Source organism: Talpa occidentalis, unplaced genomic scaffold (assembly GCF_014898055.3).
Source record: "Talpa occidentalis isolate TD23 unplaced genomic scaffold, MPIMG_talOcc4v2.1 talOcc4.13, whole genome shotgun sequence".
Lineage (NCBI taxonomy): Eukaryota > Metazoa > Chordata > Mammalia > Eulipotyphla > Talpidae > Talpa > Talpa occidentalis.
The window spans coordinates 55,206,304-55,228,235 of NW_023601322.1; the positions used below are offsets into that span (position 1 = coordinate 55,206,304).

Below are 21,932 nucleotides of genomic sequence, written 5' to 3' on the forward strand. Positions count from 1 at the left end.
ACATCTGGGAGCGGAGGGAAGAACAACAAAGGCAAGGCCAGCAAAGCGCAAGGCAAAAGGCAAGTGGCAGAAGCACCTCGCCACCTCACCTATCTCCCTCCCCACACAGAACGTGTGTTCCTGTCTACACACTGAAAGCCCTGGGGACTCCACCTTTCTTTTCTCTCTGCTTGCTATCACCAGCAAGCTTGCTCACACCATCCCTTGGGGGGATTCATCCCTCCACATCACTCCCATCATCCACGGAGTGGACAGGGCAAAGGAAGCTAAAAACAGTTTGATCACTTATTTAGGATTAAGACGCCATCGGAAGCTTTCCACACTCTGCCCTACGCAGATATTTTTTGGTAGTTCCCCCAGAAGTGAAATGCACTTCCATCATGTAATCCTAAGGGCTCTCCACTCCCACCTCCCCCAGCACGGCTGCTCAACCCTTAGCAAGATAATGGCAGCCACCTTAGTCAGATGTACTACTGTTAAACTCCCCCAAGTGACTTTAGGTCAAAGCACCACTAAGGCAAAGCACTCAAGTTTTGCAAACTGGAAACAGTTTGGAGATGGAGATTGTAAAAGCAACGGAAATTAGGTAAACTGAGTTCCCTTGATAAAAGATCTGCTACTCTAACACTGAACGATCAACCTATACAAATAAATGGAGACTAAACTGCTTTTTTAACCAGCACGATAGATAATCATAGAAGGTAATGTCTTTTTAAGCCATGCATTACATAATTAAGTGACTTCTAAAAAACATAATGCAATAATCGCCTGTAAGTATTTCACACCTATCATAGGGCAGGTGTCCTTTCCATACAGAGATGCAAGTAAGGACAACAGTTTCCCCGGGGGGCAGCTGTGGAAATGCCATCAAGCAAGGAGCCAGGGCTGAAGTACTCCAACAGTTCTGATACGACAATTACAAATTCTGAATGGGGATGAGATGCCCGCTCCTACTGTGAAAAGGACCCCCTTGAAACAGAGGGACAGGCAGGGCTTCTTTCTGGGCTGCATGGGGCAACGGATCTAGAAGGACGTAGCATCAGGAACCTGGATCTAACATCGAGGAGAAGTACAGCAGTTTTGTTCAATGAAGATAAGTAACACAAATCAGTCTTCACACTTGGAAATATAAATCTTTTGGGATATCGTATGAGAGAAGCCCTTCTCGCGCCCCCCCACCCCCCAACCCACAAGATTATATGCTGTGATCTAAAAAGTTCTATTTAGTTCCAGAATTGCATCATACCAGCAAATAAGGCAGTTGCTATTTATAATGACTAGTCACAACTGGCTGAAATTCCAAGGTAAGTGACTTTTATGACAGCCCAAAATTGTTTTAACCACAACTCAGCAACACATATTGAAGACGTACATTAGCCTGCACAGAATGCTATCCACTTGATCTCGAAAAACATTATATATAATAACAAAAATACAGAAATGGTCACACCGCACCCCACCCACACCCAAACCAGTGTGTTCCCTCATCAATTCCACCACTGCAATAACTTTAATACCGTAAAGAAACAGTGAGGAAATCAGAGCACCGTGGAACGATGTCAGCAGCTCTTACATGTACTATTACAATTTTGATGAGCTAAGACAGTACAGGCAAATGGACTCCTGAGGACATTACGTACAAGTAAGATTTGTAAAGGTCCCCACTCATACACACGCGCGCACACACACACACACACACACACACAAATGTTCATCTGTCACAGACGGCAGGGTCAAATTTATCCGCTGGAGTTTCCAGGCAGCATTCTGCACATTTAGAAATGAAAAGCAGCAAACGGAAAGTTGTCCAGTCTATCTCAGATGGATCATCCACAACTGCGTAAGGATGCAACAGCTGTTCTGATGCTACTGCACACGTGCTTACGGCTGCTTCTCAAATGCAAACACCACGTAAATACCTAAAAAAGAGAATAAATATAAGTCAGAGTTTGGTTTCTCATATCCTCAGGGCAAACAGAACAACAGTCTTGGTCCTGGACCCAATGTGGTCAAAAAAGTCTTAGCGGCTTCTAAAGAGCAACAGTCCCATTATTTCCAAGAGTTTCTCCATTATGCTGCATCACATTTAAGCAGATACGGGATCACGTACATGTGCTTACTTAGAAGCAAATACCCGCGTACTCTAATACCCGGTGGTACCACTGCCCTTGAGAAAACAAATTCGACAGCTCTCAAAATCTCTGAAACAGTGGAAGGTAAGGAAAGCAAAGAAAATCAAAACTAAAAAAAAGTGCACGACTAACTTCTTTTTACCTGGTGTGAGGTAGACAGGTATAACAACTACACCCCTACGAGTACTAATGACAGCGTTACTCAGTTTTCTCTAAGGAAAGGAAAACAAAAAACCTACCGCTAAGAATTAAAAGGAACATGCATAACATGCACACCAACATTCACCCACTTATCCAACTGTAGTGCTGGAGGGTTTGATTTATCTGGCCCCAACAGCGATATTCCTGCATGCAGCCAGCCCCAAGAGCATGCTCCCTTAAACAAGGCTTCCTGCTTTGACTCAAAAAGACATCTAAAAGCATCGTGGCTCCTCATTCTGAATCACACTCTAGTTCAAACACGTTATGTCTTCAAACGAGATACAGATAGATTTTTATGGTCAGAAAGCACCCGCAAAGATGACAAATCATCGAAACATCACACAGATGTTCCGGGCATGCACCAGGGCATTCAACTAGCAAGTCAGGGTAACAGGCCCCGAGTCTTCACTCCTTGAGTTCATTTCTCAACGAGGGACAGACAGCTGAACAACACAGATCACCTAACAGCCTCCCAGTCCTCGAGGCTCTCTACTCTTCCAACCCAACCAGCATAGGAGTACACCACCAGCCATTTCAAAGTCTACTTTGGTCATGCCCCTTTATCTACTAGTTTCCAATTTCTCTGAGGAGAAATGAAATATGGCTGGCACTGCAGCAGGTAGATCAGATAGACGAAAAACAGGCAAGGTGATCCAGTCATCAGCACTGCAATTCATTAATCGCTCCTCCTTTCCTTAAAACAGCTTGCCTTGTAGTGCACTTAATTGTGCATTAGTGCAGACGTGTGCATTACACAGCACACTTCTGCAAGACAGCTCTAGTAACTCGCGCACTCGTTTTTGCGCCCCCAACACCCTTTCGCAGACCGTTAACGTACAGCAACGCTCAAACGTCTATGGAATGGATTCTCTCTGACCACCTGTGCCTTCAACATAATCAACAGACATTTAAACGAACGGTGGGAACTACCTTCTAAGTCTTCAGGGCAACCACACAACATGATAAGAGTGAGGCTCTGGACAGTGACTTCTGTTGAAGAACCATGGGAGTTCACAGATCCACCAGGCCTTGGAGTTCCCTTTCAGAGACAGGGGCCTCGCTTCAGAATGTCCCTGGATGATGCCCGTCCCCAGTCCTCTAAAATACCCTGCTCACTACGCTTCACTCAAGGTTCTATTACTTATCGTGCCTTCACTGACCACACCGCAGTGACCAGAATCAAATAAAATACATGGCAGTGTTCTACAAGCCGAAATGTCCAATAGGCAGCTGAGGTAAAGACAACCGATACAGATGGTTATGTGGTAACGAGTAGGCAGAAAAGCATCTGAGCATGCTTGTGAAAGTTTACATTAGGCAACACCCTGCATATATCTTCCTCTTGGTCCTAAGCAACAGTGCAAGAATGGGGCAGCTATGTGAAAATATGAAAACACACACACACGCACACGCACACACACACACACACAAGTGCACACACGCCTTAACCTGTTAGAAAATTTCTCATTTCAGATTTTACTGATCACTTTTTGAAAATAGCAATAAATCTGCACTGAAGAGATATACTCACTGGTAGCTTCCCATTCTGATTTACTTAAGGTTCCCTAAAATTAAGAAGAAAGAAAGAAAATTTTAGATTGAACACGCAAGTACAAACATACTTATGTTTCAACAATGGAGCTGCCCAAGCATCCCTCACTTCACTACAGATGTTTTAAAAAATACTGTGAATGTCATACTGATCTGAGCATGTAAAAGAAAGCAGTGAGATTCACCTTTCATGCCATCTCCTTAGCACTTTTGCCAAATGTTTTATTAGTCCACCGATTTTCATGCGATCAGTAAATTTGTGTGAAGTCATGTGTTCCTGTCCTGTGTGTGTGTGCGACTGGGAAAAGCATCCATTTTTATTTTTAACTTGCAAAATGAAAAAATTAAAAGTCCTATCTTGCTTCAAACATCAAACAGTACTGCTGGAGGAAATAAGATTTTTGTGTTTTACCAAGGAGTTACAAAGTTCTAAGTCATACAAGAGAAATTAAATATACTTGAAAGTTGTAAAAGATCTGAAACCATTTCGATACAGTAATAGACACATACAGCAATACCCTGACTAACGAGACCTGGTGGAAATTCCAGTAATTAGCATAATTTTGAAGAAGCGATGAGTGTAAACAATAGCCTAAACTGTCCCCAGAGATGTCTTATGCAAAATCTCTTGAGGACTACGTCACAGTGGTGGGCTGGCATTCAAAGTTAAAGAAACTGAGAGCTTCCATGTAGAAGCCAGCGCAAATGAAGACGTAACCTTTCCCCACCCAGGTTCACCAGGCGCTGAATTTGATCCAAGGGACACTGGAAGTCAGTAGTGCCTAGGTGAAGATATAATGGGAGAGCAAGCAAACTCTGAAACCAAGACTAGTACTTCTCCCCCAACCTTAACTGCCCCCACCCTCAGGTCACATTAAGTACACTTTCTTCTACAGTCTGTAGCAATACAAAGTCATCCTAACTTAGGGAAACAGACTAACATGTATCTGATTTGGAACAAAGTGAACCAGTAAACCACTGAAATAATCTCCCAAGTTTCCAGACAGCATGTATGGAATGTTGCCCCCATTTTCATTAAAATATGCTTTTTAAAAATGAACACTTACCAAGGGTAACTTTACTTGAGTGTTCTTCATGTACTTTGCCACATGTTCATAGTCATCCACCTTCTCAGAGGCAAGTCTGGAATTCTCATGTGTAGGATATGGCTAAGGAGGCAAACAAAATTCCTATCTAAAGATATTTCATCGAAATTTATTATTTAACAATTTAAACATACAAAAATCACTGACACATACTAAGTCAATAATCCCCAAATATTGCTACAGGAATACAAAGTATACACACTTCTGAAATAGGAAAACAAAATGGGTGACAACAAAGCTGCTGCTGGCATCAATTTTGATCATCACAGCATATTTAGAGCTGGGCCCAATTCTATCATTCATCCCCACCAGTTACCAGCAAACACTCATCTCTTCCTGATGGCCCATCAAGGAAATTGTGTATTACCACACAAAGCCGAAGGTAGGTTACATGTTAATTTCAACACGACGGTGATTTAACAGTCATGGAAAAGACGAGCAGCAATTAGAAATAATAGAAATGAAACACTCCAGTTAATAGAGTTTAACCAAATGAGCTGAAGAACATGAAGAAAATAACCCAGCATCCAAAATACAGGCAATGTCCAGTTTTCCACAAGAATCTGAAGGAACACACACACAGACACACACACAGACACACACACACACACACACACACACACACACACACACACACCCACCCCAGAGTCACAAACATGTTTTGGCCAAAGACTTCTTCCAATGACCTCAGGCACTATTTGCAATCCATTTTAAGTATTATCTCTATGTTCCAAAGCACAGTGCTCTGGAATACACATGTATCAAAACATAATGTATGGCAGAAAATAATAAATTTAAAATACCTTCTACCCTACAAAGGTGGAGTCAGGGTTCCCCTCCCCTCCTCGGGGCTCTGCACTTGGCCTGAGAAGCTGCTTGTGGGCAGTGCAGGTGGGCATTTTAGCACCCACCACCAGAGGCCCCACTGGGGCACAGGTGGCAGGCCAAGGCCGGCAGTGACGGCGGGTGGCAGCTTCGACCCCCTGAGCATGCAGTCCCCGGTTCAGGGCTTTAGGGAGGAGCACGAGGCCCCACGGGCCAGCTCCAGCACCAAGGCTCCCTCCAGCTACAGCAGTAGAGAGGCCCATGGATTTGGTGCCTGGATCGTGGAATGGACCAATCTGGTGTGAGCTATGAGCTGACTGGTAAACAGTCCAATCAGCCCCAGGGCTGAAAATGGTCTCATCAGACTTGTAGACGGGGCATTCTGAAGGAGGAGATAAGGCAGGGGCAGGAGCCAGCTTGGGACTTGGATCATCACTGTCTCTCTCTCTGTGCTTGACGAGGACTCTCGGTTCCTGGCCTCAGGAGAGACACTCAGACTTTCACAGAAGGACTCTGTTCCTGACCTCTGAAGAAGAAAGCATCCAGCAGCCGGCCTCTGGAGGAAAAAGAGAAGCCAGAGAGCTCTTCGCTGCCCAGGGGGCCACTGCCCTTCCTCGGACATCCCCTGAAAGGAGCACCAGAGGCCTCAGGGCTTGGTATCTCAAAGAGCTACTTGTTCTGGGTGTGGCTCAACACCTCACAAAGAGCTGCTGAGACGGTGTTGCTGACATCGCTGCCTCCTGGTGACCAGTGCTGACCAGCACTATTGGCTGGTGCTGTCCAGCACTCTTGACGGGTGAACAGCACTCAGTGTTGGGTCACCTCTGGAGGTGTTAGTTGTCTGACACCGCCTGTTAGTGCGGCTGCCTCCATGGCTTGTCTGGCCCAGCGTCTGGTGACGTCCATCAGCCCGACCTCAGACTATGGCTGTGGGCTGCTGCGGCGTCATCTCATATGAGCGCCTCTGGCTGCGGTGAGTTGAGTCCTGGCCCACTGTGCGCTGGCTGCCATGAGGTCCAGGCCCACGTTGGTGGACAGCGACCTCTTGGGTGAGCGGCTTTTTGTTTAGGGCTTCCGAAAACTCTGTTTCCCGCATTTGTTAAATAAACCCCACTGTTGTTCCCTGAGCCGCAGTGGCCTTGCAATTGTGTGCACGGGTGAAGAACCCGGGCAGTGACCTGTCATCCACCAGGCACTGTCCTTCTGATCTGCTGCAGGACCCCTAGTGCCCTGTTTCAAGGTTATATACTCATTATAACTTCTTTCCTTGTCTTATTACAACAGAACAGCTAGCAAGGATCCACTTGAAGTGCAGGTCTGCCTGGTGAGGTTTTAAGAAAATGACCCAAGAAAGGTATCTTATCACCTATCCCACCCCCGCCCCCGCCTGCCCCCCGCCCATCATCTCAAGAAAGACCTCACAGTAAAGCACAATTAGTGATTTGGACGTCCATGTTGTTACCATAACCGATCGCAAGGGATATACAGAACATCACTTACTACTACCTATCACTGAGTTTGTTCTAAACCTTCAATCTCAGTCTTTGTGGGGTCATCACAATCGCAAAGCTTCAAAACTCTACCGCCAATGAATGGCTGCCAAACTACCCTGTTGTACCTCTGCTTGTCAACCGGCCAGGGCAGGGCTCCGTCATTTCATTATCTGTCTATCACCGGACATCAGGCTCCTCTCCTCTACCGATCACTTTAAAACACCAAGCAATCTAAGACTGTAAAGCCACAAAACTGATTTGTTTTTAATAAAACTTGCTAAAATAGACATACCCTGGTAAGTATCTCCGCCTAAGGCAGTAACTTTGCCAGACCTGTTCCCTGGTGAGAACGAACACACACACACACACACACACACACACACACACACTCTCTCTCTCTCTCTCTCTCTCTCTCTCTCTCTCTCTCTCTCTCTCTCTCTCTCAGAAATACACAGGTGTCGGGACTTTATAACTATAGTGCCAGTCTTTCCATTCTCCTTTCCCTCTGTTTCACAGCACCACAAGAGCAGACCATGCGGTTTTGTTTTCCTGGTTTTCTTGCTGCAACTCTCTGCCAGCTGCTGTCTGACAGCTTTACAAAAAAACGCTTTTTTAAGCAAACATGACAGAGTGGGTCCATTTCAATATCTGACGTGGACTAAAGCAACAGCATCCCTGATAGCTCATTCCACCTCCGGTCTCATCGTCCCTCCACATCCTCAAAGCCGGACGAAGGGGGAGAAGGAACACAGGAGAGCTGTTGTGCTAAAGAAATGCTGAAAGTTTAGTAGATTTCCTCAATCACCCCCACTCTCATGTTTCTCTGCCTTCACTCCCACTGCCTAACTTTCTTCTCCAAGGGCCCTTTCATACCCCCACTGCAGAATTCCTTCTTTACTGTAGTTTTCACACTGTACTGGTTTGCTCGCATGCTCGGCTCCTCAGTGTACCTCGAGTTCCTTGAAGAAACCACATCTTACCAACTGATCACTTTACATGCAAAGCACTGCCAGGTAACAATGATGTATGAATGGTGTGCACCTGTGGCAATTTAAGGAGCTACGCTATCTCTAGCTTTCCCTTTTCCTAGAAACAAACAAGAGTGAGCCTCTTCTCCTATAAAACACACACAAACATTTCTAATTCTAAAACACGAGAATACAACCAATAAAGACTGTAACATTTTAGTGATTGCTGGTTGCAAAACTCAATTTGAACACTTAAGGAGGTCGCGTCCACTGAGGGATGGGGGTGGGGTGTTGGACCCAAAAGGACTTTTATGTGAACGCCACCTATAAAAACGGAAGAAAAATCTGCAAGTTGACAGCCACGTGACCTTGAACAAGTCATTTATCTCCTCTTAACTTCATAACGCCCATTTGAAAGTGTGAGGAATGGCTGCTGTGTTACTTCATGGGGGTAATTACGAGGCTAAATAGGAGTATTTTAAAAAAGTCTAAATTACACAAATTCTATTAAGAAGTTCAGTGAGCATCTCATTACTAAGAGTCTGCTGATCAGTAACAAAGGGGTCAAGACATAAAAACAAACAAACAAACCAAAAAACCATAATCAATGGCTGTGCAGAGTTTAAAGCTTGTATAGGTGCCCTTCACCGCGGCAAAAGGGGAAGCACAGAGGAGTCCAGGAGTTAAAGCAGGTTCCAGCATGAACAGACTGGCATCTTGCTGGACCGTCACCACAGAACAGAATTATGCATGGCACGAGCCTCTCTTGGACCCTCGCCAGGAAGGTTTTAAATTACTGCCGTAACCAAAGGACATTACTGAAAAGAAGTGGTTCTCAACTTGGGGTGACCTTGCACCCCAGTGGATAGCTAGCAATTGTCTCAGACATTTCTGGGCTCTCTCCTAGGTGGACAGGGGTGCTACTGGCATCTAGCAGACGACAGGGATGCTGATCCTCTGAAGTGCATACAATATGGTGCCCCGACCCTGTCCCCACCCCTGCCTTGCCAACAGAGAATTAGCCAGTCCTATATGCCAACAGCGCTATCTAGAAAGATGGACTATCTAGAAAATGGAATCTGAGGTCAGCACTATCCATCGACCATCCATCCAACCATCTATCCTGTATTTATGTAGTACCTGCTAGGGTAAGCTGCTCTACCAAGCTCTGCCCTCGGTGCTGAAGATCCAGAGGGCAGCTGTAAATAGCTCGTGTAATTTATATAAATGTTTAGTGTCTACCTGGCTTTGAAAAGAACCTGAAAAATAGCCAAACAGTCCTGCTGTGACCTGGAACTTTTGCACCTTTTCTCAAGACTTACCTCCAGGGCTTGCATTCGTTTTAACAGCATTTTATTTTCGCTGTTCTTAATCTTCTCTTCATAGAATTCCAGAAACGATTTTTTGTAGACTAGTTTCATTTTGTACTTCTTTGCCATTCTGTACAACACAAAACAAAAACTAATGCAAAGGCTTCCAGAGCACTGGTAATTCCTCAACAGCTTACTTCCACACCACAGCAACATCTTTTGTGCTTAACTGAGCAATACCATCTCCTTTAAAAATTCAATACAGCATGACGCAAAATGAATGAGCAGTAACATACCAGTAACCAGGCCTATGAAGAAATGTCTCTGTTAACTCTCCACGGATCACAGGTAACCCTACTAAAGTCAAATGGTCAGGAAGGATGATGAAGGCTTTCTTCTACTGATGCCATCCTATTTGACCTGATCTCTAACCGTGGCTTTGAAGACAGCTGCCAACTTCCTTCTTAAAATGTAAGTGTTTCACCTCTTGCATACCCCGGCAAGATACGCTATTAATTTAGCCTTCACCTGGGGCTGCTTGGCCCCTCAAGGTTCTGAAGAGTCTGGCTCAGAACCTTACTCATTTTCACTCCCTGGCTTTACACAGCATGCCCACAGCTCTCTGAGCTCAGCTCTTTCGTCCCTCATCTAGTCCAATGCTTACTAGAAATCTCCACCAGGATGTGTCGCGGGCTTTCTCTTCCTTTCCACATCTAAGGCTGAACCCACTGGTTTGTTCTCCTGCCAATCTTTGCTATTTCAGTAAATCCACCTAGCGATTCATGCCAGAAACCTCGGGGTTCTCCATGAGAGCTACCCGCCCCGCTCTACCCTCTGCATTCAACACATCATCATTTACCTGTACAACATAGTCCAGGTAGGTCCGTTTTTTACACCATTCTCCTTCAATCGCCATCAGCCCTCAGCTGTTAACGGTGGCTTGTTTTTCTGCCTCCAAATTTATGCTCCCCCTCAGCACAGTTTCCAGCTGCAGCCAGATGAAGCTTTCAAACCTACACACCTAGTCAGTCATTTCCCGCCGCAACACCCTTCACTGGCTCTCCAGCACTCTTAGGATGCAATCCCAAAGCCTGTCACAGGGCCTCTCGGGCACGCGAGTAACAAGGGCCGCTTGCTGCCTCATCTTGAGCCACGTGGACCCCTGATTCCCTAAGTCCCAGTCACAGTGATTTTCCTTCACCACCTCGAACTAGCCAAGCAGGCTATCTGTCACTTCAGGGCCTTCACACACAGATTGCCCCCCAGGTGCGAAAACACTCTTCCTTCCAGTCTTCACCTGGCCATTGCCTACTCATCCTTCAGATGTGAACACAAACACGATTTCCTCACAGACGCGGCCTGCTGAAATCCTCAATTACCCTGGGTCTCCCTGGTAGGCTTCTCTGTTTTCCCCATGCTTGCCAAAGGGAGGGAGTCTGGGGAAATGGTTTCCGACAGAGGCTAATGAGGAGAGGAAGAATGGGGAGGGACCCCTGAGAGCATACAAGGGGAAGTGCTGTGAGGCGACAGGGTGAGGGGAGACATCCCAGGGCCACTGGGATTTGCGTGTAGGAGACCTATGTATGGAGAGATACCCTGGAATTTGAGTCAGCCCTCCTCAGAAAGACTTGAGCAAGACAAAAGCCTCTTCTGTTCCGGGCAGTTCATTTGCTATCCTAAGGCTCCAAAATGAGGCTTCAGACATAAAGGCAAGTGTTACACCAATAAATACAAAGAACTCAAATGGTGAGCAGGTTTGCCCTATACAAGTTAATCATATGTTTGTTCAGTTTCTCAACGAAATGACAAAAGGGCATCTAAAAATCCCTACACAGGTTTGAGATTCTATTTCACCAAATGAATACCTGTTTCAGTAAATAATTTTTTAAAACTTTACATAGTTAAGTGAGGACGTGTGACTTTATACACTCACCATCACTAGGCAGTTTTGAGTGCTGGCTGAGCATTATGGACCAAAAAAACAAACTTTCATTTCACTCCTTATCATAATGGGCATGCTAAAATTATAAACCTTGTTAAAAGGAAAATAAAAACCAATAAGCTGTCATACCAAGCACGTCAAACAAGACACCCACAACACTCATTCTATCACAGAGGTGAAGAGCAGTAACATTTCCCAGAAGGTTACTGATTTTAAAGGGAAAAAAGATGTTTAAATACTTAAGTGTTGGCTTAGGTTTATAATTTGTGGGTGTTATGCATCATGTCACATGCTACACTGAACTGTCTTACATTACTGCATAAAATCTCCATATATTGTAGAACTCCTGAACATCCTATGCCCATAAATTTACAAGCTGTCTAAGACACAATTCAAATAACCTTCTACCATTCCTCAGGAAAAAAAGGATTTTCATTTCATAAAACAAACTTGACTTGTTTTAGGAAATCAAGTTTGGTCAAGTGTCGCGCAGCCTACGTTTAAGTGCATTCTTCTGCTCCCATCTCATGGAGATCCCCAAGACCAAAGAGTCTCACAGGTCTGGAAAACTCAGTTAGCCCAACTTTTCCCAGGTCTGTGGTTTGCCAGGGCTCCTAGGAATTCAGGTGCATGAATGAACACATTCCTGAATGAGGACTCTTATTCAACATTGCCTGTGGGACACAGGCAAATTCACAGCTATAGCGAAATATGGGACAACTTTTAATACTAATTCCCTGTCAAAGGAGGACATTTGCCTGATGAAGACTCACTTTCTATTGACAAAGTTACTAGCAGTTACTTCCAAACGGGGGGAATCTTTTGTCATTTGCAGTGTCAGGTATTTTATGCCAAAGGTTGGCTTTTTTTTTTTTTTCTTTTTTTAACCACAGGATAAAATAATTCCGGAAATGAAAAAGACTTAAGTACGTAAACTGTTGAGAGACCTATGGCACAAACCCTGGATTTAAAGTTAGTTCCTCCACCCCAACACAACCCACCCAAGCCCCCCTACCCCCTTTCTAAATTACAATACTTTTTAAGTCCCATTTAAAGTTAGGAATGAGCAGAAATATTCTTCCCCCCCCCCCCAATATTCCTTTGCTTTCCCTCCTACGACAAACAAGAGAATGGTAACAGATTAAATAACATTCTTACTCATTTAGCAAAGGAAAATAGACCAAGAATTCAGGGACATCCACAACACCTTCCAAGTGGAAGTCATATTTGCAGCCAAATAATGGATAATCTCCTTTCTTCTGAAATGTCACAGTATATATTTCATTTCCAAATGATTCCGTTTCTGAAGCTTCAAGGCGTCTTCTGTAAGGGTTGTCCCCCAAATCAAAAGGAAAAGATTAAAACCGTTACTAGCTCAGACTTACTTTGATCAGTTCACGCACATGAAAAATCCCCACGGCCACAATCTCAAAGAGACAGCTGCTTAGCCTTCTCATGGAATCCGAGCCATTTTTTTATGAAGCTGCATACCAGAAGATCATCATCTCACTAATAAAATTTGACTGGAAGAACGTTTTGCTGTCACGACAGGTGGTTAAGTCTCTGTGTTTCAGTATCTGCTCTGCAGTTTGGCCAAGGGCAATACACGCTGGCTCCACATGACATCAGTCTTCAACTGAGTCAGAGGTTTTAAAAGTTCACTGGTAAACCTGGCTTTTTGAACTTAAAGTTTCAATTGCGTCTCTATGCAAATACACTATCGACGTTCAGTCCTTGTAAGCTCAACATGGCGTACTTTAGAAACTCTATCTAACAGATATTTGCTACTTTCAAATCTGCTTAATCCTGAGTATTTAATAAACCGCACTATACTTTAAAGTACTTACATCAGTTCAAAGCTATTGGGAGTGGTACCGATATAATAGCCTCCAGGACTGAGTCTCTCACAAGCATTTCTGAGCATCATGTCAGCCTGCTCATAGGTCTCAAATGAGTAGTGACAGACAAACTGGCAACTGCAGATGTCAAAGCACATTTCTGGGTCTCGATATCTGTCAATCAAAAGTTCCTGAAACAGATTAAAATGGGTTAAGATCTTGAAGCTACGTGCAACACGGTTTATTTACATATTTTTTTCTAGAGAACTAGTGTCTAGAATTAAGACCCTAACATTGAATCTGTCCTTCTGTCATTCGGTACCTACAAGAAAGGTCAGAATGAGTCATTCTGTTATCTGGCTTCACAGTGACTTTAAAAACTAGGGAATCAGAAGGCATGCTTAAAAATACACCAATCAAATATGACCTTTCAAGGAGGTGATCCTTTTACTCGGTTTTACTTGCAAGTCAAAAGTCAAAAGACACATCATTAACTTGGGATTAAGAAAACCACAAAGCTGGCCTTGTAGGATGCATTTGTCAATACCCAAAATGGTTTTCCCAGCTCTCCAGCCTTCTAGCACTATACTCAGCCACTCTTCCTTCTCATTTTCAAAACCGCAACCAAAAATGTTTAAAGATACCTTGTGATTGGGTTAAAGATACCTTGTGATAGGGTTAAAGATACCTTGTGATAGTTCAGTAAGCTGATGAGTATACTAAGTAACATCAAGTTCAAGGTGGGGCTTTCCCCATTCCCCTGTAGTTCTCAGACTTCAGTCATGCTTAGAGATTCAGAAACAGGTGGAAGGTGGGGAAAAAGCAGACTCTGGCATGTTGGAAAACTACCCTATTACATTACAAGGTGAACAGAACACTTTTATTTCAAAATACTGGAAAATACACCTCCTCCAAACAAAAAAGCAGCCCGTGATTTCAAAAGTTCAAACTATTACAAGCAAAAGACTTCCCCCACTACCCAGTGGGTCATTTAAGGAAATGTATCGAGACAGACTTTCCAGTTGAGAGGATACCACATCATTTACCCAAATGAAAACATGAAAAAATTAAGTGAACAATCTTACAAAAACCCTGTACCTTTGAACAATCGGCAGTTATAAATTCTGCATTGAAAATATATTCATTACCGCGAGAACGAGTTTTCATGTCCTCATATCTCTGTTGACACTGTCTGACAGAAACATCAGCGATATCTAGAAGGGGGAAGACAGGTGTTAGTAACCATCAACAAATATCCAGGGAGATAACAAAATGCAAATGCAGAAATGGCAAAATTCTAGACTTTGATCTCAACTGGCAAGTTTCAGCATGAAACTTAGCAAGCCTTCCTACAAGCAAAAATCTTCTATTTCCTTCAAAATAAGACCGTCTTTACAAACACATTAAAAGCTGTCTCAGTAGGCAAAAGTCTTATCGTGATTTTTAAATACTCATTCAAAGTTAAAGCACTATGGGAAGCTGTGCGGAGGACCACACAGCTTTCAAAAGGAAACCTGCACTCCTGTGTCCCATTGCAGCACTATTTACAAGAGCAAAGATATCGAAACAACCCAAATGCCCCCAAACAGGTGACTGTTCCAAGAAAGATGTGGTATATATACACAATGGAATACTACTCAGCAATCAAAAAAGATAAGCTCAATGCCATTCGCACAACCTGGATGGAGGTGGAAGGGATTATGCTCAGTGAAGTAAATCAGAGGGAAAAAGGGAAAGATCTCGGATGGTTTCACTTGTAGGAGGACTATAGGGAAAGCAAACAAGGGGTAAAGACAGAAAAAAAAAAAAAAAAAAAAAAGACCAAACTAGCAGACAAATCATAAATTGGAGACATACAGCAGGTGAGGGGGAGGGAGAGGGAACAAAACAGGGGAGGGAAAAGCACAGGAGACGATGGTGATGGTGCACAGGTGACTTGGTGGTGGGAATTTTATGGGGATTACACCTGAGAGAAAAATGAATAAGAACGTATATATTTACTTTAAAAAAATAAAAATAAAAAAATAAAACAACCAACCAACCAAACAAACAAACAAAAAACAAAAACCCAAAGTGAAAGCAGAAAGTTTAGATTCCAACTTGAATTACAAAACCCAGCAGTACACCCAGTTTTGCAGACATCAGGTTTCAATTTTCATAGTGATATGTTATTTGCCTTTTCTCCTGTGTGGCGATTTGCACTAATGGTGCAAAAGCAAGGGAGGGGTAAAATGCTGGCACCTTATCATGGACTGATAACACTTGATATATTCTTGACCACAAAGCAGAAAAGCCAGTTTCACTTAAGAAAGTCCTTGATAAAGCAGTAAGAATTATTATTTGACTAAATCTTGGTTCCTGAACACTCATTTTCATATTCTGTGGGATGCGCAGGAAGCAACAAAAACATTTCTGCTACCTAAGGAAGTTTGACAGTCAGTTAAAACAACAAGACAGGCTTGTGTTGAGGTGAAATGGCCACTGTTTTCATCAAGTCATTTGCACTTGAAAAGAATGGCTGAAAGACAACCTGTTAGTTACTCAGACTTGGTAGTATGTATTCTTGAAAATCAACAAAGTGAGTCTGTGACTTCAAGGAAAACCAGAAGAAGGTCTGCATAACTTTAGGGAATGTTACTTTCCCACTATTACCACATCTTGCAGTGCAACAGATTTGTTCATGGCACACAACAGCCCACCCAACTTAAGTACAGACCAAGAAAAGTTCGTGGATAGGGTTTCAAATTTCACACAGGAGCTAATTTAAGGAACACACCTTAGTGGGTCTTGGTTCATCCCAAGACGAACAACTTCAGTCTGCAAAGGTGACTACATTTTGCAACTAAAACTCTACATTTTACAACTACCGATCAAACAAAACACCACAACATACTGAATGCACAAACTGGTGTGAGCACCAGTTGACGCCTACTTTCCAGATGCCAAAGGGATTTGCAAAATCATTTGGAAAATGCCAGTCTTTGCATTAACATTTTTTTTTACTGTTTTTTTTTTTTTTTTAAGATTTATTTATTTTTATACAAGAACTGGGGTACAGGCCAGAGGTGTGGGGGGTGAGAGGGTTCACCAGAGACAGAGTGAAACAGAACAGACAGATGGACCGAAATACACTGCTGAGGGGAGCAGCGGGCAAGACGGGAAAGGTCTGCCGGGCCATGTGGGCATCTCCCTGGCCAGCCAGGAATCAAACCTGTGTTGCAGAGGCTGCGACAGCTTCACAGCGCTGTGCTCAACCCACTGCGCCACCAGGGAGGCCCTGCATTAACTTTTCTTTTTGAATGAATTAAAGGCATATTAAGACATCTCAGTTTTAAGTTCTATAACCAATAGCTATAACCACATACACACAGACTTTTGGGGTCCTCATATATTTTTAAGTGCACAGTGGTCACACAACCAAGAAGTCTGAGAAGCATCAACTTACTTTTTTTTTAAGTTATTTATTTATGCACACAAGCACTGAGGTACAGGCCAGAGGTGTGGGGGGTGAGCGAATACACCACAGACTAACTGAAACACACAGCTGAGGGGAGCAGTGGGCAAGTCAGGAGAGGTCTGCTGTACCATGTGGGTAGCTCCCCGGCCGGGAATCGAACTCGTGCCGCAGTGGCTGCGGATAGCCTCATAGGTTGCGTCTTAATCCCTTGCGCCTGAGGAGCCTCAATTTAGGCAATACTTTGGAGGTGATGCTCTATACTTCCTCCTACTCCGGGCATAGCAAAGAATGTGATGATTGCTTGTCCTACATTCCAGTATTAGTTAGGGTGTTTGATTCATTTAGTTGTAAGTTCTTATCAGTCTTCCACACAACAGCTTTAGCGTCTCCTCCTCCTCCTCCTTTTTTTTTAAGATTCTTTTTTTATTTATTTATGCATACAAGAACTGGGGTGTAGGCCAGAGGTGCAGGGGATGAGAGGATTCACAAGAGACAAGAGTAAAGAGCAGAACAGGCAGATCTACTGAAACACGCTGCTGAGGGGAGCAGGGGGCGAGACAGGAGAGGTCTGCTGAGCCATATGGGTTGCTCCCTGACCGGGGATCGAACTCATACCACAGTGGCTGGCAATGGCTTGGTAGAGCTGAGACTTTAACTCCTATGCCACCAGGGAGGCCCAGCTTTAGCTTCTTTTTATGGCTGCTGCATAGACCTATTATTTCATCAAGGGTGGAGAAATGGTGATTTTTCTAACATTCTGTCTGCCATGATGGATTATGATTTTCTTTTTTTTAATAAAGAGGAACTTCCCTTTGCAACCATTTGGTTCCCCTGAAACTCAACTCTTCCCTTCTCTTCCCTTCTCTTCTCTTCTCCCTAGATTTATTTATTTATGCACGCAAGAGCTGGGGTACAGGCCAGAGACAAGGGGTGGGGGTGAGAGGATTCACCAGAGACAGAGTGGGGAGCAAAACAGGCAGACTGACTGAAATACACCGCTGAGGGGAGCAGCAGGAGAGGCAGGGGAGGTCTGCCTCACCATGTGAGCTGCTCCCTGGCCGGTCGGGGATCAAACTCGTGCTGCAGAGGCTTGGGATGGCTTCATACTGTGGGTGCTTAACCCCCTGCACCACCAGGGCGGCCCTGAAACACTTTTCATGCAGGGTAGGGAAGATAAGTAAGTACTCAATCCCCACCCCCACCTTATCGCAGGAATTACAGAACGACAAATAATGGCTGGCCCTAACAACCTCCAGGGGTGAACAATGGGATTTTCCCCTCTTTATGGGATGTGTTTTGATCCACTGTTATCACTTATGTTGAAAATGCCCTCGCTTTCTTCAGCGGAAGCCTTTTCAAGTTTCTCTTTTAGACAGGACTCTAGTTGTCTTTGACCGCTTCCTTCCTGGTAAGAAGGACAAGTTATCTCAGGCTCATTAATCATAGTATAACACCATCAGTAAAGGCTCCTAACTCATCTTAAAAAAAACAACCCTTACAGTGTAGACCCCAGATTATCCTGTTGTGAGTTACTTTGCGTGTCATGTTGATAATGAGATCCTTCCAATTTTCTCCTACCCAAATGACCACAAATTACTCTTCCCCATGCCATCATTTATCTTACCAACACAAACAAGCTTGTTAATCCTTCCCTTTCTCCACTTGAGCAAGTCTCCACCTTTACCACAGCCCAGGTCCAAAACAGTGATATCGCGTTTTTTCTTCTGTCGCACCTTTTCTAAAAATTCCCCTGAAAAAGAGAAATCAGTCCTGGTAAACGATCGCTTTACTGTTATTTGCTAAAGCATAAACTGCAACCCTGGTGACCTGTGACTAACTTCTGCCTGACATGTGATAAAAAGAAAATAAACTATTAACACATTCAGTGATGTAATTAATCATGACTTTTGCTAAACATTTCAAAATATGACTAAGAGATAAATTATCTGATCCTGCAGCAGGAAAGATGAAAGAATATGTCTCTGGAATTTGAAACGGTTGACATGGGTTTCCAAATTTGATTCAACGTGAACTGGCACACACCTTAAATTCTAATACCTTTATAAGAAGACTCAACACTTGTCCATAGGAGAAAAGTTAACTGTTCATAATTTTCAGTACCTTTCACATTCCAACGCTGAGCGTCTAGCTCATTGTACACCTACGTAAATCAAAATGGACACGGGACCATCCGAGTACCTGATTTTCATAAAAGACGCCAAGCGTACCACCAAAAGAAATAAGAGCACGAGTCAAAAAAACCGTGCAAACCTCTTATTTTTACTCTCAGAACACCGAACACTCTGAAGTGAAAATGGAATCTTCACCCCAATCTACCAGACCACGATTATTATATACACGATTACTTATATATACAATTTAAATATTATATACACACAGTTATTTACATATATAATATAAATATCACATATCAGGAGTCAAATGGTTCAAGTTGCGGTTGGAAGCACAGTCATATTCTTCGATAGCTGAGGTACTCAGCCATTCAAAAACCGGAGGCCATACTCACTTCCAGAGCGCCTCTCCCTCCCTATCTATCACTCTGAGATTAATACTTTCCATTTGACTGCTGAAACAATCTCCATCAATACTTCTGCTTTTCATCGCCTCTAACATCTTTTTTTTCCTTTTTTAAAGATTTATTTATTTTTATACAAGAGCCGGGGTACAGGCCAGAGAGGCGGGAGGGTGAGAGGATTCACCAGAGACAGGACGGGAGCAGAACAGGCAGACGGACCAAAATACACTGCTGACGGGAGCAGCGGGTGAGACAGGAGAGGTCTGCCGCGCCATGTGGGCATCTCCCTGGACGGCCGGGAATCGAACCCGCGCTGCAGAGGCTGCGGACAGCTTCACAGCACTGCGCTCCACCCGCTCTGCCACCGGGGAGGCCCGCCTCTAACATCTTAAAGTAACTTCAACAGGAGCACGAGTGATCCATGTTCAACTTTCACAATGACCCTGAAGAACATAAATATCAGACTGAAAGAGTGGAAAACAACAATAATTACAAATCTTTGTTTCCGCACGGTAAGAGAGGAGAAATCCTCATGAAACACCATTCAGAGACATCTTCATCCAATCAAGGCGAACGCTCAGTCATTCACTAAAGTATAAGCACCAACCGGAAAGAGAACATGACAGAGAACGAGTATTGAGAAGACAACGGAAAAGCCAGAGAGCGAGCCTGGCACAGACCACACTGACTGTACCACGACAGAAAGACTGGTGTGGAGTACAACGACCCCAAAGACAGACCCCAGACAGTGCGACCACCCCACTGGGACAGCTGAAGCAGAAGGGAACACTGTGAAGATGCCGAGAGATTACTTTATGCTAAGCCTTAAGGTGTCCTTTCCAAAACTATCTGTCTTCCTAGTTATAAAAATAAACACACAATGTGGAGAATATGGCTGAACTTAAATACATTCACTCAACGCACAATGAAGAAATGACACTTCAGATAAAATACCCAAGGAAGGGTAAGTTACCTGCAGCATCACTGTGGACAGTGAGGAGAGGATGTGACAAGGTGGAAAGAAGTTAGGACGAGGTTCCCACGACTGCCTTTAAAGTATGGGCTAAAAGTGCCATAACATTAACCTAAAATAAGTAAGCTAGCAAGTAAACAAACAAACAAACAAACAGATAAATACATACAGAAGCTGACACTGATTACGGCCAGTCAAGTAAATGATATTTTTGTCGTGACATATGAGTAACAAAAACAAAGAGAGACAGAAAATATTAAAGTATGTTTGAAATAATGGGCCTAATTCCCATTCCTAATACTTTTTTTTTTTTTTTTTTAGTAGCAGCAGCAGAATTGACATTTGTATGCTTAATGTAGTTTATTTATACTCTTTATTTATTATTGTTTTTTCAGAATGGATAATTTTGCTTTCCAAAGAAGCAAACTATCATCCAGACTCGTAGAAAGTACCCACAATTATCACATTTATTTTTTTCTTTTGATGTAATCAAGAACGCAATCAAGAAAGCTTGCTCACTTTCCCTGAGGTGGGCTTAAACACAAGACGACCGAATAAAATCCTTACTGTGAATGACTTCAAAACACACTGGCTTTTAAAATTCTCCAAACTCGTGTAAGAGTCTGAGTACTAGCTGTACAAAACAACAACTGTTATATTCTGAGTCATGCTCTCTGCACTGACTTCCATTTAATTTCAGAGGCAAGTTTCCACAGATAAAGGGCTGCCTCCAAACAGTTGAACGTCTTCACCAACCCTCAAAGGAAACTTTATTTCTCCCCAGACACCATATAAGAAAAACAAGTTCATATGGCCAGTCAACCCACATGACCTTTATCAGGTCATGAAAGGCTTCAAGATAAAAAACATGGCATTGCTCACCTTCCTCACTTAAGGGAACCTGGACGCTGAATCCAACTACTGTTGGCTATGCCACTGCTTCAGAACTATTAGAATGAAATGAAATAATTATGCAGTACCACCTGGTACCTGAATTCTCAGTATAAAAATAAGCACACTGCCTTTTGAGCCTGATTAGCTCAACTTAGCCCAGCCTATGTTGTCCACCCAGAGCCAATCTGAACAGAATTGATCTCAAAGGCCCAGCTTTAGTCTTTAGCTCCAATCCTATTACGCCAATGAGGTTTGACAACAGAATAAATAGAAATTAAAGACCTAGCAGTTTGGTGTATGATTAACCACCAGGGCAAAAAATGTAAGCCGCCAGTTGAAATAAAAACTCACACCATAAAAACAAAAACCAGTCCTACCGATGAGGATACTTTTCATCCAATTATTGAAGTTTCTTAGGTAAAATATTCGACTTTGGCTACGCATCTGCAAACCAACTTCCTTAAGTTCATTATAGTGGGCAGCCACTGTGGAGCTGTGCCCCTCTTCCAAGTTCTGTAAAAAAAGAGGATGGAACGAGATTAGGCATCAGAACATGAGGAGAGTAAGCCGGAAATGGACCTGACCTACAGAAGGATACAATACAACGAAATCAAAAAGCCTCAGTATGCAATGCACTAGCCACGGAAGTCATTATGCAGAAGATCTGTTTTCCCTACTTATTTTAACGTCCCTCGGCTGTTTGGCG

At 43.4% G+C, this 21,932-nt stretch overlaps 1 protein-coding gene and 2 long non-coding RNA genes across 3 annotated transcripts; 2 read left to right on the forward strand and 1 right to left on the reverse strand.

The window, feature by feature from the left end:
- Positions 1-1,186: 1,186 nt before the first annotated feature.
- RNMT (RNA guanine-7 methyltransferase) lies at positions 1,187-21,751 on the reverse strand. Its single transcript, XM_037508898.2, has 9 exons — positions 21,604-21,751; positions 18,448-18,573; positions 14,465-14,580; positions 13,376-13,557; positions 12,687-12,851; positions 9,599-9,716; positions 4,952-5,053; positions 3,865-3,898; positions 1,187-1,919 (listed from the first exon to the last, which is right to left on the reverse strand). Exons 1-9 carry the CDS (start codon positions 21,668-21,670, stop codon positions 1,882-1,884), a joined length of 948 nt encoding a protein of 315 aa, XP_037364795.1. The 5' UTR covers positions 21,671-21,751; the 3' UTR covers positions 1,187-1,881.
- Positions 6,560-7,840, forward strand: LOC119243236 (uncharacterized). The gene is made up of 3 exons (XR_008551403.1): positions 6,560-6,788; positions 7,100-7,169; positions 7,825-7,840. It is a non-coding gene; the product is annotated as an uncharacterized LOC119243236 (long non-coding RNA).
- Positions 9,940-12,023, forward strand: LOC129145615 (uncharacterized). Its single transcript, XR_008551404.1, has 3 exons — positions 9,940-10,057; positions 10,350-10,463; positions 11,993-12,023. It is a non-coding gene; the product is annotated as an uncharacterized LOC129145615 (long non-coding RNA).
- Positions 21,752-21,932: the final 181 nt, after the last annotated feature.